The sequence below is a fragment of the Panthera uncia genome, assembly GCF_023721935.1.
Source record: "Panthera uncia isolate 11264 chromosome D3 unlocalized genomic scaffold, Puncia_PCG_1.0 HiC_scaffold_8, whole genome shotgun sequence".
Taxonomy (NCBI): domain Eukaryota; kingdom Metazoa; phylum Chordata; class Mammalia; order Carnivora; family Felidae; genus Panthera; species Panthera uncia.
The window spans coordinates 69,618,054-69,644,115 of record NW_026057586.1 but is presented as its reverse complement, the minus strand read 5'-3'; the positions used below and the strand labels follow the sequence as shown (position 1 = coordinate 69,644,115).

At 55.2% G+C, this 26,062-nt stretch overlaps 2 protein-coding genes across 5 annotated transcripts; both read left to right on the top strand.

Annotated features, from left to right (window-relative positions):
* The first annotated feature begins 1 nt into the window (after position 1).
* On the top strand, positions 2-16,339 carry CASTOR1 (cytosolic arginine sensor for mTORC1 subunit 1). 2 transcript variants are annotated; one of them, XM_049619851.1, is made up of 9 exons: positions 2-2,495; positions 3,127-3,197; positions 4,380-4,567; positions 4,654-4,786; positions 5,047-5,170; positions 5,582-5,695; positions 5,869-5,951; positions 6,054-6,148; positions 6,279-16,339. In XM_049619851.1, the coding sequence occupies exons 1-9, from the start codon at positions 2,383-2,385 to the stop codon at positions 6,345-6,347; spliced, it is 990 nt and encodes a 329-aa protein (XP_049475808.1). In that variant the 5' UTR covers positions 2-2,382; the 3' UTR covers positions 6,348-16,339. The 2 variants fall into 2 exon arrangements, with proteins under 2 accessions (XP_049475808.1, XP_049475807.1); XM_049619850.1 differs by having other exon boundaries at positions 5,044-5,170.
* Positions 16,340-18,537: 2,198 nt separating this feature from the next.
* OSM (oncostatin M) lies at positions 18,538-25,404 on the top strand. 3 transcript variants are annotated; one of them, XM_049619853.1, is made up of 4 exons: positions 18,538-20,226; positions 21,203-21,273; positions 21,757-21,890; positions 22,530-25,404. In XM_049619853.1, exons 1-4 carry the CDS (start codon positions 20,033-20,035, stop codon positions 23,076-23,078), a joined length of 948 nt encoding a protein of 315 aa, XP_049475810.1. In that variant the 5' UTR covers positions 18,538-20,032; the 3' UTR covers positions 23,079-25,404. The 3 variants fall into 3 exon arrangements, with proteins under 3 accessions (XP_049475810.1, XP_049475811.1, XP_049475809.1); XM_049619854.1 differs by lacking the exon at positions 21,203-21,273 and having other exon boundaries at positions 20,105-20,226; positions 22,530-24,094; XM_049619852.1 differs by lacking the exon at positions 18,538-20,226 and having other exon boundaries at positions 20,985-21,273; positions 22,530-24,094.
* Positions 25,405-26,062: the final 658 nt, after the last annotated feature.

Here is a 26,062-nt window from a genome sequence, read left to right as displayed (position 1 = left end):
CATCCTTGCCCCAGCCCAGCACCAGGGCCTCTCTAGAAATGATTTTGCCATAGGGGATGCCAAGTCCAAGGCCAGTCCTGTTGCTGGCCCCCACTTTCTCTCACCCTATCCACTCTTCCCCATGTCCACCAGCTGCCATAGATGAGGGTCACCGGAGCTAGAGCCCAGTGCTGGAGCAGAGCAGGGGCCTGCTTCCCAGGCCTTGATATCTACCCACCTCTGAGGGGGAGGGGCTCCTTAAGAAGGTCTTTTCAGGGCCTTCCTCCACCAAGGCCTGACCTGCATACCACTTCAGATCCCAGTAAGGGTCTGAGTGTTCATTTAGGTTGAGTGCTGGAGCCAGGGGTGGGGGACCATGAATGCCCTTACATGCTAAGTCCAGACCTCCACTTTAGGTAGAGGGGTGAGGGGAGAAGTTTGGGTCTTTGATAAAAAGCTGCCTGTCATTTCCTGGTGCTCAGCATGTGCCAGGCTGGGCTGGTTATATCACCTGCTGATCAGGTAGGCTCTCTTATTATCCCCATTTTACAGATGAGCAAACAGGGGAGCTGAGTGGGAAAGATGAAGCTGACTGATTTGCACCTAGAGTCCCTCAGTTACCTCTCCTGAGCAGCGTGCCTGGTGACCTGGCAATGCCATTGAGGGCCCAGGCAGGCACTATGGTCACAACCTGATGACTGGTGAGGGTAAGGACAGGGTGTCCCTGGGAAAGGCCCTCCCTTCTGCTGAGGAAGCAGCTTTTCCAGTCAAACAATAGCGTCTGTTCCTGGCAGGCTATCAAGCTGGGCTGGGCTGGGCTGGGCCATTGTGGGAGGGGGTGGGAGAGGGAGGAATAGAGCCTCCCTAAGAGCTTTCAGGCATCACAGGGCCTGGGCCTGGAACATCTTGTCCTGGTACAGCTGGGGATACTGAGGCCTAGGGAGGTCAAGCGCCTCTGAGTCTATCAGGGCAGGCTACCACTTCCTGCCTCCCACCCCTCACTCCTGTGGTTTCCCACCCCATCTGTACCTGTCATGAGGGGTTTTGAGGACTCCCTTCCCCCTGGCTTTCCAGGGAACAGGCCAGGATGTGGCAGCTGCAGTGTTCCACAGGAGCCCCCTGAGCCAGAGAGCCCAGGGAGGGAGGGTGCTGCCCAGCTTCCATCCACCTACAGTAGAGGCTTCTGAGCAGGCAGGAGGCTTGTGTAGGCCTGCTTTAACCTGTTTGGTTCAAAGCTTCAGATCTGAGGCCTAAGGATGCTTGGGCCAGACAAAGGTCCCCCAGAGCATGCTCTGTCTGTCTTGCTACAGAGCCAGCCTAGGTATGCTGATGCCTGCTTAGACTTTGAAGTCTTCTTAGACCTGAGGCAGCCTGAGCAGAACACATTCTAATGTTGAAATGAGCCCAAGTTGGTCCTAACAAGCCTCAGATCTGGGGCATCTGCCAGTGCTGAGGGCCTCTCTGGGCATGAAGCAAGTTTACATGTGCTCAGGCCAACTGGGTTCTGCTAATGGCTCACTCTTTGGGAGGTCTCAACAGGGCTCAAGTCTCAAGTCTGAGATCTGAGTACCCATGAGCCCCAGATGCATGGGAGTGTCTACTGAAGTCTGAGCCTGGGGCATCCCTGGCCCAAGCGCTTAGTCTTGAGGGGTCTCAAGCCATAAATAAGCCTGGCCACCTTCATTACCCTACCCTACAGTATGTTGCTCAGACATAAGTGGCTGGGGCCCTCCCTATCTCTATGACCCCCGTGAGTAAGTGCATTCTTCCTCCGCAAGAGGCAGAGGGAGAAAGGCAGCAGGACACTTCGTTGGGAGAGAATCACAGGGTCACCAAGGGCTTTACAGCATACCCCTCCATACTCCAGAGTTTTGGAGGCGACACTCTGGTCCCAGCTGAGCCCTGGTTCGCCTCACGGCCCTTCGGAGCCTCAAGGATATCAATCATAAGACCCATATGGGGACCCGAAGGACAAAAACCTATTCCACACCTCCCCCATGCTCCCGACCCCAGCAAGGCAGGAGGTCTGCGGAAAAGCCGGCTGAGGGGGCGCGGCATAGGCGGGGCCTGGAGGACTCAATGGGGTGGGATCAGCCTAAAATCTCCAGCCCACGCTAAAGGGGCGGAGTCATCGGGGGCGGGGCTCGGCGGGCTGGAACACGAGGGAAGAGGCTCTGGCCTCAAAAAGGAGGCGTGGCCACTCCAGATAGGCCGCTCATTCCTGAGGGCGTGGCCGTCAGGGAGGTGGACACGGCATGGGGCTAGGAAGATCCACGGCTTAGCGGGCGGCGTGGAAGCGGCTGCAGAGCGGCTCCTTTAAGCCCCCGGCACCGCCCCCACCGCCCCGCCCCCCGCGGCGGTCTGGGTCTGGTTGGCGACCCGGTCGGGTCCGCGCGGACCGTGATGGAGCTGCACATCCTAGAGCACCGGGTGCGGGTGCTGAGCCTCGCCCGCCCAGGTCTCTGGCTCTACACCCACCCGCTCATCAAGCTACTCTTCCTACCCCGCCGCAGCCGGTGCGCGCCCGGGTTCGGAGGCATAGATGGGGGTGGGCTTCGCTGTTGTTCCGGGACGGGGTCGGGAGATTAACATAGCCGCGGGGCAAGCGGGAGCGGGCGGGGAGGGCCCTTCTCCTCTCTACCCCCCGCCCTCCCCGCACCCCTTCCCCCCCCACCCCCCCGTCCCGGCCTCCATCCGGCTTGGGCCTACCTCCCTGGGACCGCCGCCTATCCGGCCCCGTGAGGCCCCCTCCCAGAGCTAGTTAAGGCGCAAACAACCCGGGGTGGGCAATGCTTAACTCCGAGTGGTGTCAAATGGACGCAGTTCCTTCCTGGCGACTATGGGGAGCTTTTTCCAGATGCCTCCCATCGAGTCAGAGGGACCGATCTAGGGGGCCCAAAGTCCAACGCCCCCGGGGGTGTCGCCGCGGGTGAGCCTCCCCTTCCGGAATGGACGGTCCGGAGCTTCTGCGGAGGTCGGGAGGCGAAAAACAGTTTGTGATTCCGGTGATGAGGCCCACACTCCCCTGGCCCGGGAAGAAAATTGGGGCTTGAGGGGGCAAGCAGGAATCTTTCCAGGCGCTTGAAGTGAAGTCTGCTCGCCCCCTCCGCTCCACCCAGGCTGAAGATGCCCCCCACCCCCATCCAGGTGCAAGTTCTTCAGCCTGACGGAGACCCCCGAGGATTACACGCTCATGGTGGACGAGGAGGGCTTCAAAGGTGGGGGCTGGGGAAGGATGTTGTGCTCCCCTCTTTGTGGGATTCTCGCTAGATGCTGGAATCCAGAGTCCCAAGATCTGGATGCGAATTTGACTCCGCCACTCACTGGCTGTGTGCCCTTGAGCAAGTCACTTCCTCTCTCTGAGCTGTTTGTTTCCTCTTATGTAAAATGGGTATAGTTATGGTTCTTGCCTAATAGAATCCCATGAGAACTTTATAGACAGGGGTTTGAAAGGCACTTGGCAGCCTCAGGCCAGTAGCAGGGCTTCAGTTACAGTTCAGAGCAAGAATTGGGGTGTTCCTGAGGCATTTATATCCCCCTGGCCATTATTTCACGCTAGACTTATCTCCCTGGTGCGGATCATCCCCTCCCTGACTGGTCTGGGAACTCCAGGAGTCTGAGGGCTGGGAAAGGAATGCAGGAGCAGGCAGCCAGTCCAGGGCAGGGTCCTGGGGGGCCTCCTGGCTGCGGTTGGGAGATTAGCAGACACCTTGGCCCCAGCTTCTGCTCCAGACTGGACTCCAGCCTGGTTCCTCCCTCCCTGGTCTCTGGAGCTGATATCTGGCTCCTACTCCTGCCAGCCTGACCCGTCCTCACAGGTCTGGAGTCTCAGGCCATGAAACTGTGGCTTGGCCCATCCGCTGGGCCCTTCCAGGCCTTAGTTTCCCTGTTTGTAATGCGGGAAAGTCTGGGTCTGCTAAGGGAGAAGGGCATCTCTCTGCCAACCTGATCTGCTTGCGCCCCCTGGTGGTGCCAGGTGGTATAAAACCTCTGTTCACCCAAAGAATGCCATCATGAGATATAATGCTGTCATCCCATTTTACAGATGAGGAAACTGAGATTCAGAGAAGTTAAATCATTTGCCCCAGGTCAACAGCAAGTAAATGGTGAAGCTGGTATTTAAACCCAGGTCTGTCTAAATCTGGAGTTCCAGTCTTAACTGGAAAGTTTGGATCCCTGGCAGGCCAGCACCTGAAGAACTTCTCAGTCCTTACATACATGCAATTCTCAGGAGCAGAACTTAGGAGAGGGAGACAGCCCCAGTCTCCAGACCTGCTCCTACCTTGGTAGAGCACGCCCCACCTCCCCCCTCTCCACCCCTGCCAAGGCATAGACAGGGAAACTGAGCGGCAGGGGACAGCCCAGTAGGTCCTGACATGGTGTATACTTTCTGCTCACAGAACTACCCCCATCTGAGTTCCTTCAAGTGGCTGAGGCCACATGGCTGGTGCTGAACGTGTCATCCCACAGTGGCGCAGCAGTGCAGGCTGCTGGGGTCACCAAAATCGCGCGCTCAGTCATTGCACCACTGGCCGAGCACCATGTGTCTGTGCTGATGCTGTCTACTTACCAGACGGACTTCATCCTGGTGAGTTTTCTGCAAGCTCCAGTGCAGGGCAGGGTGGGTATGGGTGCCTGGGGGCTCATGTGATATATCATCTCCCTGTGGTCCAGGTGCGGGAACAGGACCTGTCTGTGGTGATCCACACGCTATCCCAGGAGTTCAACATTTACCGAGAAGTGGGCGGGGAGCCTGTGCCTGTTGCCAGGGATGATTCCAGCAATGGCTTTCCCCGTTCTCAGCATGGTGAGGTTACCCTCTGACACCCAGACCTAGGCAGGGCCTCCTCTTCCCACCGGGACCCTTCCCTTGTGAGGATTGGTCTGCGGGCATGGGGATACCAGCTGATACTGACTGCCTCACAAGACAGGGAAATGTGGAGAAAAGAGGTGGGTTCCTGTAGAGCATGACCCTACACCCCACCCAGATGGCCCTATCTGGCCACCAGGGGGCACCCCAACCCACAGTCTCCTTAACACCGGCTGCTGCCTGGTCCCTCCTAGCAGGGCCCAGCCCCACTGTGCATCCCATCCAGAGCCCACAGAACCGCTTCTGTGTCCTTACGCTGGACCCTGAGACACTGCCAGCCATTGCTACCACCCTCATCGATGTTCTCTTCTACTCATACAGGTGGGCCTTGTTTGCACTTTGTTTCTGTTTTCACACCATCCTGTGTTCCACTACCTTCCGCTTGTCCCTCAGCTCTGCAGCTCTGTGCCCTGTTCTATGTCTTGGGTTCCTGGCAGCCTGTGATACCCGTGTGCCCCTCACTGATGTTCAGGGAAGATCTCGATGCCACAGCTGCAGCCCTTTCCTGTATTGTGAACAGACAACCCCGAGCCATGCCTTGGTCTGGTCCTCTGCCAGCCCTGGGGTCCAGTGTCTTTGGAACAGGCGAGATTTATTGTCCTCCCCCACCTCCACCTGACACCATCAGGAGATCAGGGCCCTTGGACAGAGGAGGAGAGTGGCCCAGAGATAGGAGGAGATGCAGTGGGCCGGGTGCCCTGAAGAGCACTTGAGCCTTCTGTCCCTTCCCAGTGCCCCCAAGGAGGCAGCCTCTGGTGGTCCTGGACCCAGCTCTATTACATTCTTTGCCTTCTCCCTCATCGAGGGCTACATCTCCATCGTCATGGATGCTGAGACGCAGAAAAAGTATGTGACTCCTGACCCCTAGTGGACCATAGATCCTAAGCCAGTCCTAGGGAGGGAGGAGGAGGTGGAGCATCAGACTCTGAGGTCACCAGGTCAACCTGCTCCCAGGGGCTCACATTGGGGCAGGGAGGGGACAGGTGGGTGCCCTGCCCACTGCCTGCCTGCCTCTCCAGGTTCCCCAGTGACCTCCTGCTGACCAGCTCCTCGGGGGAGCTGTGGAGGATGGTGCGCATCGGTGGACAGCCCCTGGGCTTTGGTAAGGGCTGCTCCTTGTGGCCTGGGGACTTGGGGGGAACCTGGGGGGGGCAACCAGGATGATCCACATGCACCCCCCCTCCCCCCCCACCATAACCCTCAGATGAGTGTGGAATCGTGGCTCAGATCGCAGGCCCCCTGGCTGCGGCCGACATCTCTGCCTACTACATCAGCACCTTCAACTTTGACCATGCCCTGGTAAGCACCATGGGTTGGGCTCCTGGAAAGACACTGAGGCCCAGGAGAGTGGGGAGGGTACAGGATGTAGTCCATCTGGGCCAGGAAGTCAGCATGGCCCTGACCCCTCTCTCCGTCCACCTGCCCGCAGGTGCCTGAGGATGGCATCGGCAGCGCCATTGAGGTCCTCCAACGACGGCAGGACGGCCAGGGCTCCTGAGGCCTCCATGCTGTCCCCTCACCCCAGGCTTCCAGAGACTTCTCTAAGCTATTTCCTCAAGCACTGGGATGAGTCCTCCCCACCCCCATTCCTGCTGGGGGACCCCTCCTTCTGCTCTCTGTATGTAAGCTGCGTGCAGGCACCGGCTCTCACGTGGACATGCGTGTCTGCCCACGCAGGGGAACACGGTGCTCTGGGCTTCCTCCAGGAAGCCCTCACCCCTCACTCCCTGCTCGGCCTCAGTGTTTGCACATTCCCTGCCTGAGGCCCAAGACATCCCCCCTCTCAGTGCCCTGAGCCAGCTGCTCCCTTGGACAGGGCCCTGGTCTCCATTCTGCTTCTGGCTGGGTCACCTTCCCTGGCCAGGTGAGTTCTGACAGTGCCTGCCCCTCCCGGGGTCTCCAAGAAAAGTATTTTTACATCTTTCTCCCTTTTTTATTGACTTATTAATAAAGGCTTATAGTTATAAAGGGTTGGGCTGTGGTCCATGGGGGTTGTTTGAGCTCAGCCATGGCTACTCTGCTGCTCCTTCCAGCCCCTCTGCCTGAGGTCCTGGTTTGTCCCTGTGTAGCTGGCTCTGGCTGGGCTCACCTGACTCAGTTCTCGCCTCGGGGAGAATCGAAGCCTTGAGAGGTGATGTGACTTAGCCAAGGTCACCTGATTCCCATCCAAGGCTACCTGCCTCTGAAGCCCAGCCTCTTCCTTCCTTCCTTCCTTCCTTCCTTCCTTCCTTTCTTTCTTTCTTAATGTTTTTATTTATTTTTGAGACAGAGAGAGAGACAGAGCATGAGCAGGGGAGGGGCAGAGAGGAGGAGACACAGAATCTGAAGCAGGCTCCAGGCTCTGAGCTGTCAGCACAGAGTCCAACGTGGGGCTCGAACTCACAGAGTGTGAGATCATGACCTGAGCTAAGTCGGACGCTTAACCAACTGAGCCACCCAGGCGCCCCGATCTTTCTTCCTTTCTTGCTGTTTTGCAATAGTCCAGAAGGTTCTGAACATGGTTAGAGATTCCCAGACCATCCCACCTGGAAGTCCTCCAGCCTTCCCTGCCACCCCAAGGTGGGCCCAAAAGCACCTTTCTTCTAGACTGCTGCCTGCTTGCTTTTAGACCATGCCTGAGTCCTGGAGGTCCCACACAGGAGTCCCTGTTGGCCAAAAAATCAGTTAGTTCTTGTCACCAGGGCTCTCCTGGAGTAGTGGTAGGAGGGGGGCCAGCCAGAGTGGGGACCTGGGAGTCCACACACTGGGCTTCCCCTGGCCAGAAGGAGAGGATTGGGGCCTGGAGGCCACCTGGAACCCAATGTGCCTTCAAAGGCTGCCTTCCTGGGCCAGAGGCTCAGCACATGTGGGCCCGGGTTTCCTGTCACAGAGGGGCTGCCTCCCTGCTCCACAAGACTGGGATTCCACTGTGGCCAGATGGGGCCCTACAGATGTGCTGGGGAGGTTATCAGGTACCCTCAGCCCAGACCCGCCCACATTCAGGAAAGGAAGAAGGGTGTGACTTCGGCGTATTCAGAGGTTGCAGTGGCTCCCCAGAAAAGCCAGAGCAGGGGCCAGGCCTCTGGCAGTGTGCCCACCCTACCCCTGGGACCCAGGGGCTACAGATCAAGGAGCAGAAAGCACAGCCCAGCCTGGTGAGTGAGCGGTCGGGACCCTAGACCATCTCCTTCCCCTCAGCATGTTTCCTCATGTGTATCAAGATCTAGGAGGCAGCTCCTTCAGGATCCTTATTCTTCTTGGCCCTGGGAAGGTGGCATTCCTTTGTAGTTTGACTTGGGGGGAAATTGGGGAGTTCTGGCTTCTCTCTGGAGGGCCCATCCTGGGCCCTGGTTCAAGGGATGTCTTGGGCTGAGTGGGGGCTTTAACACCAGAATCCTTAGGGCTCCTGACCTGCAGGTAGAGAGCTCCTGGGCCCCATGTTCAGCTCTGGGGACTCTGTCCATCTGTCTGCTTATGAGTCCCTGTGAGTCATGGACTGATTTGGATGTTTCTGTCATCCCGGCTTTCCAGGTGGCATCAGGCTTTGCCCAGTCCCTCAGACCAGGTCTCAACCTGGCATTGGTTAGTTCTTGGCGTGCTGCCCACAGGTAGGGGGGCCACCAGCATGCCCTAGTGGGCTAGTCTGACTTGGACCCAGGCCTAGAGCTTACGTGTGTCTCTTTGCCACATGTGTGTGAGTCTGTGTGGAGGGGCTTAGCTCCCAGGGCATTAGAGTCCTTGGGGCTCACTGAGTCAGCTTGGCCTTCAGCAGGTTACAAATGGGGAGATCTGCTCTGATATTGCCAGGAAGACCAGGACCCACCTGGGGTCAGGGCACAGGGCTTGGGAGGTGACTGGGGCACACTCAGCTGAGAAGGAACATGACTCTGGACCTCACATGTGGCTGATGCTCTGGGTACCATCAGATAGACAGGCCTTAAGCTGTCCCAAGCTGAGGTGGGGGGCTCCCAGAATCACCTCTTGGTCCCACCCAGGCCCCTGAAGAGTTCTAGAACAAAGGAAATCAGTATGGTCAACCCAGGCCTGGAGTTGAGCTCAGCTTGGGTCATTCAGAACTGAGGTTGGGGGGTGCTCACTGGCACACAGTCCACATCCTTGTCCTTCCAACCCTGGGAGCCCCAGTCCACCTGTCCACATCAGCACAGCCTTCCTGAGCTCAAGGGTCAAGGCCCCAGACTGCAGAGCCTGAGTGCACATCCTCATAAAGGTGGTAGCCTGTGTCTGGGGAAAACCGTACCCACAGCCCCCTGGGGAGTAGGAAGGTGCTCTTAGCCCTCTGACTGTCAGCCCAGTGTCTGGCATCTGCTGGGAGGATGTGAACCTAGGTGGGGGCTCTTGAGTGGGTGGGGACGGGAGATGAGGAAACCTCAGGCGGGGAGAGTCAGTGGCTCATTTCCACCCTTTCTGATTTTGCATGCCCATGCAGAGGAAATGATCTTGTAAGTCCTCTTTGAAGTTATTTGAGCAGAAACTCAGGGTTTAAAGTCATCCCTACCCCTGCCAGGCAGGGCTGTATGGTCCCGTGCTTATTGCCAAGTTGCTCCAAAGCTGGCTTCTTGGTTTTGTGTAGAAAGGAGAATACACCCACACCCTCTCGATGTTCCACCTGGCCCCAAGATCCCATCTGGTGGGAAGGAACCAAGCAGGAGGCAGGAGGGCAGCCCCCTCTACAGCCAGCTGACTGTGAGTACTGGGAAGCTGCTTCTCCCATCTGTGCAAGAGGTAGGAAGGGATGTGCTCATGTACTCAACACATGTTCTCATTACCGTCCGCTCTACGTAGGGGGAAACAAAGCACCAAGAGGTGGAGTGACTTGCCCAAGGTCACAGAGCTGGGCGTGGCAAAAACCAGAATTCAAAAAGGCTAACAGTGGCCACAGCCTGGAGAGGTTCCGTGGGGGAAGGGACACTTTAGCTGAACCCTGAGGGATGGGGATGATTTTGCAAGATCCCTTGCAATCCCAGCTGTCTACGTCGGTGGCTGGCCGTTGTCGGTGGCTGGTGTCTGCCGCCGATGGCAGTGAGTGCGTGGGCAGGCACGAGAGGACTGGCCCTGGCTCCTCCCTGACCTTGAGCTGGGCCCAGTAGGTGTGTTGGGCAATGGCCGCGGTTTGTGTCTCACTTTCCCAGGCGGGCCCTGGTGCCGGGGTGAGCCACGGGTGCCTTGAATAGGGGTGCACAGAGCTTCTTTTGTGTAGAATGGTTGGTCATGATGCCGTGTAGATGTGTGTGCTGCATGGGTGTCTTCTGTGTGGGTGTGCATGTACAGGGCTGTACTTGCGGTCAGTGCAGACCTCTGTGTGCATCTCTACAGATAAGCCTGTTTTTGCCAGAAAGTGTGTCTGTCTGTCCACACTTGTGTCCATGTCAGTGTATTCCAGTGTGTACCTGTGCCTCTGTCTATGGCCAAACGTACATCCAATTACATATGAACATCAGCTCCGTGCCTGGCTCCATTTCTGCGTGTGCCCCACGTAGGTGTGGCTGGAGTGTGCATCTGTGACTGTATGTGCACGTGTGACCACTTGTGGTACTGGTTTCTATATGTCTGCTTTTGTCTGTGGAATGGCAGCTTTTTATGTCTGCATGTGCCTGTGCACATATCTGCATCTTGTTTTCATGTTCAGGTGTGTGTCCGTGTGTGCCTTCCTGTCCACTTTCCTTCCCCGGACCCACATCTTCTCAGGCCTCCCTGCCTCTCCCTAATCTCAGGAGGCCCAGCTTCCTGCAGTCACCAGGGGACTGATGGGCTGTGCTGGGTGCCCCCCGATCCTACCCTTCTACTTTCACCCTCTGCCCCAGCTGCCTCAGCCTCCCTGGTCTCCCTCTTACCTCTCTGCCCATTCCTCCTCTGTCCCTCCTCTTCTGTCTGCAGCCTGAAGTCAAGCTTGGCCTGCCTTTCTGCCCCTCAACGTGGGCCCTCCACCAGGACACAGAGGAATCGACCCCTTCCCCCCCCCCACCCCTGGCTTCCCAGCTCCAGTGTCCTCCACAGCCTGGCCCTCCCCACTTGCCAGGGCCCTGATTCAGCCCACAGTTGTCCTCACCTGCGCTTCCCCAGACTTCCTACAGGTCTCCCTGTCATCTGGCTGCACAAGTACATTTTCCCCAACAAAATCTTAGTGTGTCCCCTCCCTCCCTGATCGCCAGCCTTGGGTAGACCCTTGCTCGGGAGGTGTGCCTTTGAGACCTCCTGGCCGTATCAGCTCTTCTGCTTGCTCTGACCTCCAGTGCCTCACCCTAGACTTGTTCTTCCCCAAAACTGGGATCCTCTCCCTGGGGCAGCTGTCAGGCCTGTCCTGAGCAGGCATGCTCCGGCCTTTTAAGCTGAGGTAAGCCTTCTCTAAGTCAACGAACAAGAGCTCTGGGACAAGTGCTAACCAGGCTGCAACAGGAGGGGCCGTGGGAGGCCTCTGACTCTCTCCTGCTCCCTTGCCGCTGACTCACTGCTTTCCAGCCCCTTGGTTTTTCTGGAGTTGCCAGAACTTTTAAGCTCTGCCTTAAAAAAAAAAAAATAATGTTTATTTATTTTGGGAGAGAGAGAGTGCACGCACACGTGCAGTGGAGGGGCAGAGAGAGGGAGAGAGAGAATCCCAAGCAACCTCCCCACTGTCAGCACAGAGCCTGACTCAGGGCTCAATCTCGAGACCATGAGATCATGACCTGAGCCGAAACCAAGAGTCAGACACCTAACTAACTGAGCCACCCAGGTGCCCCCCCCCCAAATTTTTTTAATTGAGGTGAAAGTCACATAGTACGTAACAGACCATTTTAGAGTGAATACCTCGGTGGCATTTAGCACATTCATAGTATTGTGCAACCACCACCTGTATAGTTCTAGAACATTTTCGTCATCCCAAAAGGAAACCCATACCCATCAATAGTCACTCATTCTTCTTCCTACCAGCCTCTGGCAGCCGCCAATCTACAGTCTATCTCTGGATTTCCCTATTCTGGACATATCACAAAGAATTCTGTAATAAGTGACTTTTGGCCTCTAGCTTGTTTGACTCAGCTTGATGTTTTCAGGGTACATCCAGGTGGTGGCATGTATTAGTACTTCATTCCATTTTGTGGCTGAATGACATCCTATTGTATGGACACACCACTTTTTAAAAATTTGTTATCTGCTGGCGGACATTTGGGTTCCCACCTTTTGGCTGTTAACCTCTGCCTTCTTGACTAGGGGAGGGTGCCCAACATTTGTGTTTACTGCCATACTGTTCCGCTTCTCTTCCTCACATGCTTGTTCTGTGGACAACGTGTCCTGGCCCCAGCTGGCCACACTCCCATCACCCATGGAATGGGTGCCCACCCTACTGTCCACCAGTAGGCCTTTGGACAGAGCAAGCTTTGATGGCCTTTTCTCCCCTTGGAGCTGCAGGATCTGTTTTTTTTTCTTATCAAGATAAGCACCCAGAGGCACCTGGGTGGGCTCAGTTGGTTGAGTGTTTGACTTCGGCTCAAGTCATGATCTTGCAGTTTGTGGGTTTGAGCCCCGCATTGGGCTCACTGCTGTCAGTGCGGAGCCCACTTCGGATCCTCTGCCCCCCCCCCTGCCCTCCCCTGCTCATACTTTATTTTTATCAAAAATAAACATTAAAAAAAAAAGATAAACACCCAGAGTTTCCTTGGCATCTCCCCAAGAACAAGAGGAAGAAGAAGGCAGGTCTTCCACAGCACCTTTCCCAGGTCATTTCCTCCAGGCATCCCTGCTAGTGAGTCCCACCTCTGTCCTGGACTTCCCCTTGGCACCAGGACTATCATAGACATTCCCATGGGGACCCTGGCTGGTTGTACCCATCTTTCTCCAGTTGCTTTCTCTGTTGAGCAGAGGTTCTGAGCTTTCACAGCAGCTGGCACCAAGAGAAGGCTCCAAGCCCATCCCACTTCCTCTGTAGCCTCCACCCCTCCTGCCTCCATCCTCATACTGGGGCAGGACAAAGGACTCCCCACTGCAAGTGCCAGGAAACCAGTTCAACTAGCAGAAAATGGATTGACATCATTGTCCCGTGTAGCTGGAACTAGCCAAGGGGTTGGTCCTGGCTTCAGGCAGAGACCAGGGACTCAAGGAAGTCGCTTGGCCTCCCTGGCTGTGCCAGCCATGTTGTCACCCACTTGATGGGACCCCACCCCACCCCATGGAGTTGGGAAAGTGACCTTTCTTGGCATCAGACCAGTGACATCCCAGCTCAGAAACCCTGGCCATGCAAGGGAGGCGTGTCCTCTGAGTCTGACATCAGTCTTGGGAAAGGATTGTGACTGGTTCTGCTCGGTACATAGGTGTAGTGCTGGATTCCAAGGTACCACGAAGGGCCAGGCAGGGTTGGGTGCTCCCTCCTGTGGCCTGGGGTGAGAAATGAGCAGGCTGACAGATGATGGGTCTTCCAGATCCTTCCTCATGCTGGATGTTGGCTTGTATGTTTATTCACCCTTCAAAACCTGGACATAAAAAGACATTCACAACAAATTCACTTACCTATAAGCCTAGTCTTTCTTGCTGATCTCTACCCCATACCTAGCCTGGTGCCTGATACATACAGTGAATTACTTAAATATAGGTTGAGTGAGGGACTGAAAAGCCACCATGATTTGTCTCTTTTTGGAAAATGTAGGATTGTGCCCTCTAGTGAAGACTGGCCCCTTTCTATCAGGCTGTCAGGTACTGCTTATGTGGAATTCATTCTGAAGTGAATTCTTTAAAGGAAGTAGGAGAAATGCCTTGTCTTTTTCTTTTTCAGTTCGTTTTCCAGGAAAGTGTTGAAATCTGCAGTGGGTGAAAGAATATATTTTGAATTCACTTAAAAAAATATCATAAAGGAAAAAGTCAGCGTCTTTAAAATCCAGGCTTCCTAAAAAAAGGATCACGTGCTTTGGTGTATTGTGAGTGATATAATTCTGATTTCCTTGGGGAAAGATGACCAAGAGAAGGCATGAGAAAGTCTTCAAGAAAACCTGTTCCTGCCCAGCAGTGAGGTTGGCCTGAACTTCCAGAGGCCTGGCTGCAGGTGCACTAGATATGGGAGGGACACATCTGGATCCTGTACTCTGGGAGCCACAGGTGACCTTTCCTGGGGATTCTGCAGATGGCCACATCTGTGGTCATGCATTCATCCATTCACTAAAGATTTATTGAGCACCTACTATATGACATGGACTGTGCTGTGCTCTGGAAAGGCAACGAGGAGCCACAACCACAGCACACACCCTCTTGGAATTTTGTCAGGGGTGGGCAGGGACCAGCCTGGGGTGGAGGAAGTTCAGGGGGGGCTTCCCTGAAGAGGTGAAGCTTGGACTGGACCTTGATGTCTGGATGACAGTTCATTCAGTAGGAGGAGGTTCAGGCAGTGGGAACAGCATATGCAAAGGCCATGAGGTGAGTGCTCTGCTCCCCTGAGGGACTGAGGAAAGTCAGAGAAGGCAGCGGGCTAGAAAGGTATGGGTGAGGCTGGGGGGTGGGCAGGGCCTGGTGGCTGTGGTAATAACTTTGGCCTCACCAAACGTCCGCATGAATCCAGGGAGTGTTTTAAACAAGAGGGTGGCACCAAGCTGTATTGTACAAGTCCCCTGGAGGGACTGCAATGGCAGTAAAGCCATTTGGTGGGTGGATCCATTTCGTCCCTCCTGACTTTCCTCCCTCTCTGTTAAGACTTCCAGCCACACCTGCTTTTCTCTAAACCAGACCTATGCAGTCTTGCTTGCATATCACCTCATGCAGTCCTGTCCATGTGGAATTTGTAGCATCTCTCTCCTGCATTTTTGCCAGTTAAACTGGCATTCCCCGCCCCCCTCCTCCACCCCAGACCTGTAGAAATACCGACCTCCTCACCCAATCACTCCCTGGCTGGTCCTTGACCAAGTGGATATCCATCTTCCCTCTGTGAAAACCATTTGTTTTCAAGTTTGTTGAGCCATGTGGCTGCATGAGTTCTGGGCAAGCCACTGCGTGTATGGTGTGCTGGCCAATCGTGTGGACCTAGGACAGCTGCCTGGAGCCCAACTTGCCTTTGCTCCCTCCCACCTGTGTGACCTCCCGTCAAATATCTCATCTCTCAGGCCTCAGTTTCCCCATCTACAGGATAGACACAATGATCTCTGTGAGGATGGTTGGGAGAATTCACAGAGCCAGCCTGTAGGAGGAAGTGCTCAGAACTGGGTGCAGCCCACAGAAGAGCTCCAGAAACGTCTGATTATTACCACTGGGCAAATGGCACGTACCTGGGCACCAAAACATTTTTGGCAAGAATGTGATGTTTCAAAATAGGCATTGTATGTTCCCAGCATGAGAAAAGTCAGGACTCCATTGGACTTCGTGATCCTTGTTTGATGGTTAAGGTTATTTTTATTTACAGTGATATCTCAGTGTTTAGAGCCTGTAGGGTTCTAGGCCCTCTGTGTTCATCTAGCCCATCCCCTCATCTCTCAGAGAGGACCCTGGGCTCAGAGGGGATGGTGAGGGGGGTGGTTGTTCTAGGCCAGCCAGAGAGAAGATAGCAGGGCAGCGCTCTTATCTCCTGGTCATCCCACCTCAGAGTAGATGCTTGTCCCCCGCCCCCCTCCCCACTGCCAAAGACAGTGAGCCTCCTGAACAGAAGTGAGTTCCTTCTATCCCTATCTCTATGCTGCATTTCTCTGAAGGTTCAGGCCTCTGGAAGAGGGCTCAGTTACCCAATTTGGGGGAGCCACTGGACACACAGAGGCTTCCCACACTGTGGACACACCAGGTCCCAGAAGAATTCTGTGGTACATCTCAAGCCAAAGGATCCTCCAGCCCAGGGTGACCTCGCTGGCCTCATGGGGAGGGCCCTGGTAGATACTTGCTCACCCCAGGGTTTATGTAATGTCGTCTTTCCCAATCGTCCTCAAAGCCATGCTATGACATAAGCAAATGTACGCCTCTGTCTGCCCCAGTGGCTGGCGGGTATTTATCGAGCACTTGCTATGAGCTAGGCATTTGCACGCATTATCCACCAAATTGCCCTCACTGTCCTCTTGAGATAGCACTTACCACTGCATTTTTTAAAAAATAGAGACACAAGATATGTATATTATCAACTTTACCATTTTAAAGTCTATAATTCGGTGGGTTTTAGTATATTCAGAAGATTGTACAACCATCACCACTATTTAATTCAAAAACATTTCATCACCCCAAAAGAAACCCCATACCCATTAGCTGTCACTCCTTATCCTTAGATCTCTCCAGGCACTGGGAAGCACTCAGGTGCTTTCTGTCTCTATGAATTAACCTATTCTGGACATTTCATATAAATGGAATCATCCAGCAACATTTTGTGACGGGTTTCTTTTACTTAGTATAAGGTTTTTGAGGCTCATCCACATTGTAGCATGTGTCTGTACTTCATTCCTTTTGTGGCTGAATAATATTCCATTGTATGGATATACCACAGCTTAAAAATCTGTTTTCTGTTGATGGACATTTGGATTGCTTCCACTTTGGGGCTATTGTGAATAAACGCTGCTATAAATATTTGTGTGCAAGTTCTGTATGCTTTCAAGTCTCTGGGGTGTGTATGTAGGCATGAAATAGTTCGGTGTATGACACCTCTTAATGTTTAATAGTTTGAAGTTCTGCCAGACAGCCTTCTGAAGCGGCTGCACCATTTTGCATTCCCACCAGCAGCCTGTGAGGGTTTTGGGTTTCTCCGTGTCCTCTCCAGTACTTGTTATTGTCTGTCTTTGATTGTAGCCACCTAGTGGGTATGAAGAGGTGTCTCATTGCGGGTTTGATTTTGCATTTTCCTGATGGCTAACGATGATGAGCAGCTTTTTATGTATTTATTGGCCGTTTGTCTGTTTTGAAGAAATACCTATTCATTTCTCCTTTGCCCATTTTAAAATTGGGTTGTCTCTTGATTGTTAAATTGTGGCACTGCAGTCCACAGGGGAAACCGAGGCTCAGAAAGGGCCAAGCACACTGAGCTCATAAGCAAATTGAGACCGGTAACTGGATGGATCTCCACCTCCCACCCTAACAGGTCAGAGATCACTGTCTCTCTTCCCAGATGAATGGCCTCCTGCCTTCCATTTTGACCCACTCACAAAGGTCACCCCAGGTCTTTTTATTGCATTTAAAGCAGTAGAGCCCCACAGCCGGAGGGTGGGCCGGAAAGACATGGAAACAGCAGTTCTAAGGAACAAAGCTGGTCCTCTTTCCCCCTTCAAATCACGCGGACCTAGCTGACGTGGCCCGGGAAGAGGGGACAGCCCGGGCCTGTGGTCGGGGAGCCTATTTATACTGGCTGGGCCATGTTGCAAGCTTTTCCTGCTGGCGAGAGGGACGTCACTGGGTGCTGACCTCACCAGAAACGCTGACGCATCTTCCCCTCATGCTTTGCTCTGTTGACCAGCCGGGTCTCCTCACCTTGGGGCCACTCCCTGTCCTCCTACACATCACTGTCCCCTCCCACCGAGCTCTGGACACTCCCCCATCGTCCCCACTCCCTGCAGCCCTCCAACCATGCCCTCCACTTGCGAGCTGTTATAGGCTGAATTTTATCCCTTAAGTTTATATGTTAAAGACCTAACCCCACTGTACCTCAGAATGTGGCTGTATTTGGAGATAGGACCTTCAAAGAGGTAAGTTATAATGAGGTCATTGTGGGAGGGTGGGGCTAATACAATATGACCGGTGTCCGTATAAGAAGAGGAGATTAGGATAGACAGACAGAGGGCCACCATGTGAGGAGATGAGAAGGCAACCATCTACAAGTCAAGGAGAGAGGCTGCCAGATGAAATCCACCCTGCTGACACCTGGGTCTCAAGACTTAGGACGGCGCCAACATGCCTTCCTATTGTTTATGTCCTGCCATCTGTGCTCCTTTGTTACAGCAGTCTGCGCAAACTAATATAGAAGCCCTCTTTGCCTTTGGTGGCCTTTGTCCCTGGGGCCTGCACACTGAACCTCGGTTAGCTACGTGCTCAGAGCGTCGTCTTTTAGACTTGACAGCCCTGGTTTGAATGCCCCCTCCTCTTTTTTCTTTTTTTTTTTTTTAAGTTTATTTATTTATTTTTTGAGAGAGAGAGAGAGAGAGGGAGAGCACACGTGAGCAAGTTGAGGAGGGGCAGAGAGAGAGAGAGAGAATCCAAAGCCAACTCAGCTGTCAGTGAGAGCCTGAGGCAGGGCTCGAGCCCACAAACTGCAGGATCATGACCTGAACCGAAGTTGGACGCTTAACTGACTGAGCCACCCAGGCGCTGCTGAATGTCCCCTCCTTTTAACTATTCCCACACAGGGTGACGCGGGGACGGGAAAGTAAAGGCATGTAGCTCTCCCCCGAGTGTGGAGGTTGGTCCGCAGTAGCTGAGAGGGGCAAGAGGCTCTCCTGCTGGATGTGGCTTTCCTGCTTGGAGCCAGGCCCCGAGCTTCTCGGTTTCCTCATTAAAAGGAGCCAAAGCATCCTTGCCTGGGTGCTCTCCCTCTCAGGGCTGTTGCAAGATGAGATCAAGGATGTGAAATGAAGAAGGATCCCAGCTTGGCTTGGGCCCCAGGAAATAGTCTTGCGGGGGTGGGCACAGAGATGAGGAATTTAGCAGAAGCGATGTTAAAAGGAGGAAAATCCAGAACTGGCCTTTGGGGGTGGCGCTGGTGGGTGTGGTAAACACCATGCTGGGGTGCCAGGGAGTGGGTGGGGGGTGACAAACAGCCTCCTGGGCATGGAGGTGTGTCTGGTTTTACCCACTACTGGATCCTTAGCACTTGGGAATGGCTGGCTCAGAGAAGGGCCAAATAAAAGTTTTTTGAATGAATAAACAAGTGATGTTAAGTGTATATACAGAGGAGAGAGCAGGTAGGAATAGCCTTGGTGGTCATGATGGGTGCTGGGGACATGGATGGACAGGAGGTTGTCTGACCCTCTTCCTTCCTGGCCACCTCAGCTCTCCTTGTTCAGGCTCCACGGGCCCAGTGCTCTCCCCAGCTGGAGCAGCCCAGGTATCCCTGGCAGATTCCAGAGGCCCCGCCCTGGTTCCCAGCCTTCTGAGGCCCCCCTCCCCACCAGGCTCCTGAGGGTGCAGGCCACAGACCCCCTTCCAGGCCTGGTAGATATGCTGCGGGTGCCAGGCATGACCTGCAGGCCTGAGCCAGCTTTTCCGCCCCCTTGTCTGCCCTAGCCCAGGCCTCCTTCACCCTAGGCAAAGTAACAGGTAGACTAGAGAGGCGTGGTCTCCAGGGTTCCTTCACTCCGACATCCAGAGGTCTGCGAGAAGCTGAGGACCAACCCACAATCACTATCTTTCAGAGAAAGTGAAACCTGGTCCCCAACCGTCACCACGGCGACTCCCCCACCCTGGCTTCCCCTCTGAGCTCACAGCTTCCCCATCTCCTCCGCCCCCCACACCATCCCTCAACAGCTAGTACTTGGAATTAGACTTTCAGCTTTCTTTTTTCCTTCAAAGGACTTTTGCCTTTTATGTCCATGACAGCAGCAGCTCTGTGAGCCTGAGCCAGGAAATACTGTTTGAACCCTCCTTTTACAGGTGGGGCCTCTGAGGCCCAGAGAGGTTAAATGACTTGCCTCTGGTCACACAGTATGTCAGCCCCCTTGAGCCCTAACCTCCTGTTTCTCTTGCTTTAAGCACCTGTTTTCCCACCGAAGACCCTGTCTGTAAAGAAAGAGCCTAGGTGTGGGCAATGGGCCTGGGATAAACAAGGTTGGTTGCAAGGGGTTTGCATGATGGGAGAAAGGAGATGGCTGGGAGCCCCACTGGGGGATGCAGGTCCTGGGGCCAGAACCACAATCTCGGGGCTGCCAGCCTGGGTCTGGCTCTGTGCCCAGAGCCCGGTGGTTTCCGCTCACAGATGTCCCAACAGCCTCAGCAGGAGGGCGGGAAGGGCACTCAAGAAGGAAGATGTCTCGCTCCCCTCAGTCCCAAACCACAGTGGCTGGTGAGGCTGATGGCTCCTGGGCCAAGCCTGGCCTGCGGGCCCTCTGAGGCCCCAGTTGGCACACTCTCCCCTCTATCCTGGGCACAGCTCCCTGCACATGGCTCGGACCCCCATGTTCCCTACTCGCCCCAGGAAGGCTGGGGCTGCGGTTTGCATCATCCTTGGGCGTGGGGCTGACCTCGAAGAACGAATTCGAAGAAAACAGGAGGAGGAGCAGGCATGCCACCGCACCCAGCGCCCATTGGCCGCCCGTGGAAACTTTGGTTTTTGGGGTCATGTTCCCAGAAGGCCTGCCCCTCCCCCCCCCACTCCCCACCCACCTCACGAGGTGTTGGCCAATCGCCCTGGCGGGCATAAAGTGGCAGCTAGCCCGCAGGGCTCCCAGCCAGGAGGTGTCACCCCCAGCAGGCGCCGGCCGGAGCTCGGGCACCCAGCATGCGGGCACAGCTTATGCGGAGGACGCTTCTCAGTAAGTACTTCCTTCCTCTCCACCAGTACCCACTTGCTGTGCCCCTGGGCACCAGCGGGGAGCAGAGGAACCTTCTGTCCTTTGGGAGCTGGAAAGGCTGGGCACCAGAAGGATGCTGAGAAGGGGGGAGAGCTGGGAGGTCAGGCAAAGCAAGTGGTCCACTGAGAACACAGCATCTTTACAAGGTAGAGAAGGACTATCCCCAGAAGGCTTCTAAGGGGGAGGTGATGTAGAGGCAGCTCTGGGAACAAGAGAGTGAGGGAAGGGGATAGATTGAGGGGAGAAGCCAGAGAAACAGGGGGGAGGTGAGAGACGTGCTGGATAGAGGAGGAAGCTGCAGAAGCCAAGAGGAAAACAGTGTTATGTCTGGCGGGGTGGTGAGGCCTCCTTCTTGCCCTGATTCGCAGGGTCTGGAATGGATACACACATCCAGCCAGGCCCAGGGACCCTGGAACCCACACAATCACACAGCACACATAGCCACACCCACAGGGTGACGCACACACAGAGCCGTGTGATGTCATTCAGAGCCCTCAATCTCACCAACTTGGGAACCCCCACATGCAGCCTGGGCCCCCATGGTGGACAGGGCACAACGCTTATTCGTGGCCAGCTCCTTCCTTTCACCTCACACAGACCTGGACACATGCCCATGAAGACACCCTAGTCCCACGTGCATGTGGTGCTCACGCGGACTCCCCCGCCCAAGCCCAGCAGCAGATACCTGAGGAGGTGGCGAGGAGTGCCCTGTGGTCGCCATGCCTGGGTGGCCAGCCCCTCGTCCTTCCCCAGCAGCTGAACGGTTCTTAGGAAGGGAACATGGTGTCACTGCCTTCCGGGCCATTGCGCCACAGGCCCCTTCCGACCACATGGCTGCCGGTGCCTGGGGGGTGGGTGTGGGGAGGTTGGCCGGCAGTAACTATGCTCTTCCCACCCTGAACATTCTGGCTCATGGCGTATCTGGTGGGCCTGACAGATGTGGGACACGAAGGGAGAGAAGAGGAAGGTGCAAGAGGTCGAGGACAATGCTGGCCTTGTGTGACCTGGGTGAGCCCTTCTCCTTCAGTGCCTTGATTTTCCTGTCAGTAAAATGGGGGCTCTCTTGTTTGTACAGACATAGCTCAGGGCACCAGGCTGCTGCCAGGCTAAGCCCACCTGCAAGGAGGGCCAGGCTCTGTTATGGGGGGATCCGGAGGTCTTGCAGGCAGCAGCCCCACCTGGGCTGCTGTGTGTCAGATCCTGGGGTTGGGAAGATTGGCAAGTGCAGGAGGTCCAACTGGGTCCCAAAACCTCCTCTCAAAGGCCTGCATGGTGAAGTGCAGCCCTGTTTTGGATGCTGGGCAGTGCCTCACGGGGGAGGTGGTGGTGGCCCCAGCAGGTGCTCCTGTGCACACACGGTGCCCAGCCCCACCCGTGATGGCACGAAGCCTGAGACGATGGGCTGTGCCCTCTAAGGCCCTCTTAGGTTCCCTCCCCTCTGAAAGCCGCCCGCCTCCCCAAGTCAGGTGACACCCCCCTTCTCTGCCCCAGGTCTGGTCCTCGGACTCCTGTTCCTGAGTACGCCGGCCATGGGCAGCTGTTTGGACAACTACCAAGAGCTCCTTGGGCAGCTCCAGAAGCAGGCGGACTTCATGCAGCACACCAGCATGCTCCTGGACCACTATGTGAGCGCCTGGCCCCTGGTGGCATCTGAGTTTCAGAGAATAGTAGGCCTAGGGCAGCAGTGAGCCCAGAGAAGATGAGACCCGACTCCCATTCACCCCTACTCGATATGGGGCAGGTGGGGAAACCAAGTCCCTGTGTCATTCCGGGGACACATCGAACACTCCAGGCCTTGGAGTGTTCCACTCCTTGGCACTTCACTCCTCTGAAATGCCAAGGAGACATTACAGCTTTCCCAGCTCAGTGGGCTGGAGTGAAAACCTCAGCTCCATTGTATACCTACCCATGTGCCCTGCTCTAGGCCTCAGAGATGTAACAGTGAACAAAACAGGGTTCCATCCTCCTAAAAAAGCTCAAGGTTACCCACCCACCCCCACTCAAACTCTGCACACCACAATCACCGCCTGTGCAGTCACCTCAACCTGCCAGCCCCCCAACATCCTTCTGTCCTGTCTGCAGTGATGGGAGAGTCCTTGCTCCTCCCTGGCCTCAGTTTCTGATCTGTACGATGGGAGGATTGGATGGGATACATGAGGTTGAGCATTTCAAGGCTGACCAGAGCAGAATTGTGTGTGTGTGTGTGTGTGTGTGTGTGTGGTGGGGGCTCTAGCACTCACCCTCTGATTCTCCTTTCCCTCCAGATCAGCATCCAAGGCCTGGACAAGGATGGTCTGAAGGAGCACTGTCAGGAGCGCCCCGGGGTCTTCCCCAGCAAAGATGCCCTGCAGCGGCTCAGCAGGCAGGAATTTCTGCAGATCCTTAACAACACACTGGGCCACGTTCTGCACAGACTGAGAACTTTACAGAAGGACATCCCCAAAGCCCAGGACTTAGAGAAGCTAAATATAGCAAAGTTAAACATTCGCGGGTTCAAGAACAATATCCACTGCATGGCCCAGCTGCTTCCAGGCTCCTTGGAGAAGACTGAGCCCACTCCGACAGGCCCAGGGGCTTCTCCATCACCCACCCCCATCTCAGACGCCTTTCAGCGCAGGCTGGAGGGCTGCAGGTTCCTGCATGGCTACCACCGCTTCATGCACTCAGTGGGTCAGGTATTCCGAGAGTGGGGGCAGAGCCCGAGTCGGAGCCGGAGACACAGCCCCCGCCGGGGCCTGCGGAAGGGGACCCACAGGACGCATCTCTCCAGCAGGAACAAAAGACTCATGCCCAGAGGGTGGCTGCCCCGGTAGCCTTAGGGGTACCCCTGGCAGATAAAAGACTCACAGGTATTCTGTAGGATGGCCCATCCCCGCTGGCCTCCAAACCTGCTCTCCTCTGTCCCCCCCCCACCCCCCCGTCAGAAGCGCACTTTAAGGGGTGGGAGCCAAGCAGGCCCCTCTACCTCCTCCAGGCGGGGAGGGGAGGGTCAGGCCATTGAACCCCCAGCCCTGAGTTCCCCAGTCTCGGTGGGATGGCCAGGTCAGGCCACGCGGGGCTAACTTTCCATTGATTCAGGGGTCTGATGACACAGGCTGACTCATGGCCAGACTGACTGCCCCCCCTGCTCTGCTCCCCAGAGGCCCGTCGGCCCTTCCCTCTCATGACTTGCAGGGCTGTTGACCCCAGACTTCCTCCTTTCCATGGAGGCATGGTTCCGAGGGGGAGGTCAGGGCCTGAGCTGGCCTCTTATGCCTCATTGCCAGTCTCAGGCCAGACACCTGGACATCTGGGTGACCTCATTTTAGGCAGCTGTGACACAGGCAGAGTGTCCTAGAAGAAGTGCTGATCGGGGTAGGGTGTCTAAAAGTGGGGCTCAAGTGCCCTCTCACTGTGTAGCCTCGGGAAGACCACCTTACCTCTCTGGACTTCAGTTTTCTTTTTGTGATTCAAGAGGGTTGGGACCGTGTAAAGCCCTCTCTGCTTGCCAGTAGCTGGGATTCTATGACATACAGTGGATATCAAATGCAGTGCAAATGGACATGGAGTAAAGACCTAGTGTCTGGAAGTACCCAGTATTGGGTCCTGGCTGCTGGCTCCTCCCCCTGGTGGTGCATCATGAAATTTTCTCATGCTGAAGCGAGGGAGTCCCAGAAGCTGCTGGGCCAATTCTTTGCAGGGATATGATTAATTTATCGATTTTTATCAGTTTTTATCTGTTTCCTATTTATAAGGCTTATTTATGATATGTATTTAATGTTAATATTGTGCCAACATATATTTAAAACTTGCCTGGTTTCTAAAGTCCCTGTGTCTCTCTGTTGCCTTGTGGGAAAGAATTTGAGGGAATCTAGCCTCTTGGAGGAAGGGGGGGGGGCCTTACCATGGGGGTGTCTCAAACAGGGCATTTATTGTGTCTGAATGTGACTCCCTTGAGATGCTAGGGACTAGAGGGTTTGGGAGCAAGAGAGGAGGGAGGAAAGCTGGAATGTGTGGGCCCCTGTAGGTGTGTGACTGGGGGGTACGTGTGCTTATGCGTGTTACGTGAAATAGACAAGATAGTAACAGACCCTGCCTCAGACATGGCCTGTGACCTGCTGTGCGCTTGAACCTGTTTCTTGAAGGGCTTCCGGCAGGACTCTCTGCAATAGATAAGATCCACTTTGCAGATAAGAAGACTGAGTCTCAGGGAGACTGAGTTACCTGCCCATGTCCTCAGAACACGTTTTCTGGGAGGGCGGACACATGCTGAATTCAGGTCTGTTAGATGCCAGAGCATCTTCTGTTACTCTTCAATCTCTGTAACTTGGCCAGCAATGTCATGAGTCCCTAAGGGCACAGAGCTCCCAGGCTAGGGGGCAGACAGGCAACAGACATGCAGAAGAACCAACTCAGGAATTGGGGTATGAGCTCTGCAAAATGAAATCGGGTGATGTAATAGAGTGAGAACCTCAGGCAACAGGCATGGCCCTGGGAGAGGTGAAGCCTCTCCATCCACTCTGAAATCTGAATGCCACAGGAGACAGGGTGGGCCCCCAGGTGGCAGAAACAGCTAGGGCAAAGGCTCCAAGCATTCCAGGATCAGCATATAGTGAGCCAGGGGCGTCACTGGTTTATATCAAAAAGGCCTGGAAAAGGGAAGCATCTTGCTCAAGATCACAGAGGGAACTCCAGCACAGAACTCCGGACCCTGACTCCCAACCAACAGTCTTCCCAGCAATGCCCAGTGTGTTCCAGGTGACCTACCAAGTCCCTAATAAGAGCTTTCCACCGTCTCCCACTGGGCTCTCCCTTGCTCTTGAGGATCTGCCACACAGGCCACCTTTTGGCTCTTGATATGCCCAGGGCTCCGTCCTACCATGAGGCCTCTGCTTATGCTGTTCCCTCTGTCTGGAACACCGTTCCCTGTCATTTTGCTCAGTGCATCTTCAGCTATTCTTCCCTACCACGCATGGTCTGGGTCCAGCAACTTGGTTATTTGTCCTTGTAAAGCTGTCCTCTTGGGAGGCTCTTGCCTGCTGTGGTGCTTTACCATCTCCCTCCCACACTAGCCTAGAGCTGCCAAGGATGTGGAGACAGCAGCTGCTTCCCTTTGCTCCGCCTCAGCACCCGGCACAGGGCCTGCACCCAGTAGGAGCTCAGTGAGCAGCATGCCAGAGAGGCTGGCTTGGGTGGTACCATCCCGGTGCCACCAACGGCAGGGGGCCGGGCCTCTCTCTTTTGTGCCCTGCCCGGCATAGGGGTGGGGGGGGGCACTTTCCTCAGGCTGAGTTGCTGGGAAGCTGTGGGTGGGAGGTGGCAGACGCCGAAAGCCAGGCATGCTCAGGTTCTCGGAGAGGAAGGGGAGCTGGCGCTGCGGCAGGCGTGCGGTTGCCCACGGAGTGAGCAGAGGTTGGTCTGTGGAGGAAGAGCTGGGAAGCCCAGGGTGGCTGCCCCCTACCCCTGCCTGGGCCCCTTGCCAACCCCTTACTCTGTGGATAAGCCTAAGGAGAGGTGTCTGACTTAGAGCTGGAACAGCACCCACTCCGTAGGAAGCAGATCAGGGAGCTCCAGAATCTGGGGAGGGAGTTTCAGGGGTCCCACCTTTGAGGACTTGTCACCTCTATGTCATACCCTGATGAGACCACAGCTGCAGGTGCCCCCAAACTGCCATCTCCAGTCTGGTGCTCTCCCAAGCCTACAGACTCGACTTCTAGGAACCTCTGCCAGGAGCCCTGTGCCAAAGGTCTCAGGGCCAAAGTCACCTCCACCCCACACCTGATTTCTGCTTCCTATTTGCCCCCACAGAGGTTCCAGA

Excerpts from the sequence above, each read along its gene's own strand:
- OSM (XM_049619852.1), top strand. The coding sequence starts at position 20,985 with ATGCCTGGGTGGCCAGCCCCTCGTCCTTCCCCAGCAGCTGAACGGTTC. Across the intron at positions 21,274-21,756 it reads GCTGGCCTTGTGTGACCTGG|GTCTGGTCCTCGGACTCCTG; the intron begins GTGAGCCCTTCT and ends TCTCTGCCCCAG. Across the intron at positions 21,891-22,529 it reads GCATGCTCCTGGACCACTAT|ATCAGCATCCAAGGCCTGGA; the intron begins GTGAGCGCCTGG and ends CTTTCCCTCCAG.
- CASTOR1 (XM_049619850.1), top strand. The coding sequence starts at position 2,383 with ATGGAGCTGCACATCCTAGAGCACCGGGTGCGGGTGCTGAGCCTCGCC. Across the intron at positions 5,171-5,581 it reads GTTCTCTTCTACTCATACAG|TGCCCCCAAGGAGGCAGCCT; the intron begins GTGGGCCTTGTT and ends GTCCCTTCCCAG. Across the intron at positions 5,696-5,868 it reads GATGCTGAGACGCAGAAAAA|GTTCCCCAGTGACCTCCTGC; the intron begins GTATGTGACTCC and ends CTGCCTCTCCAG.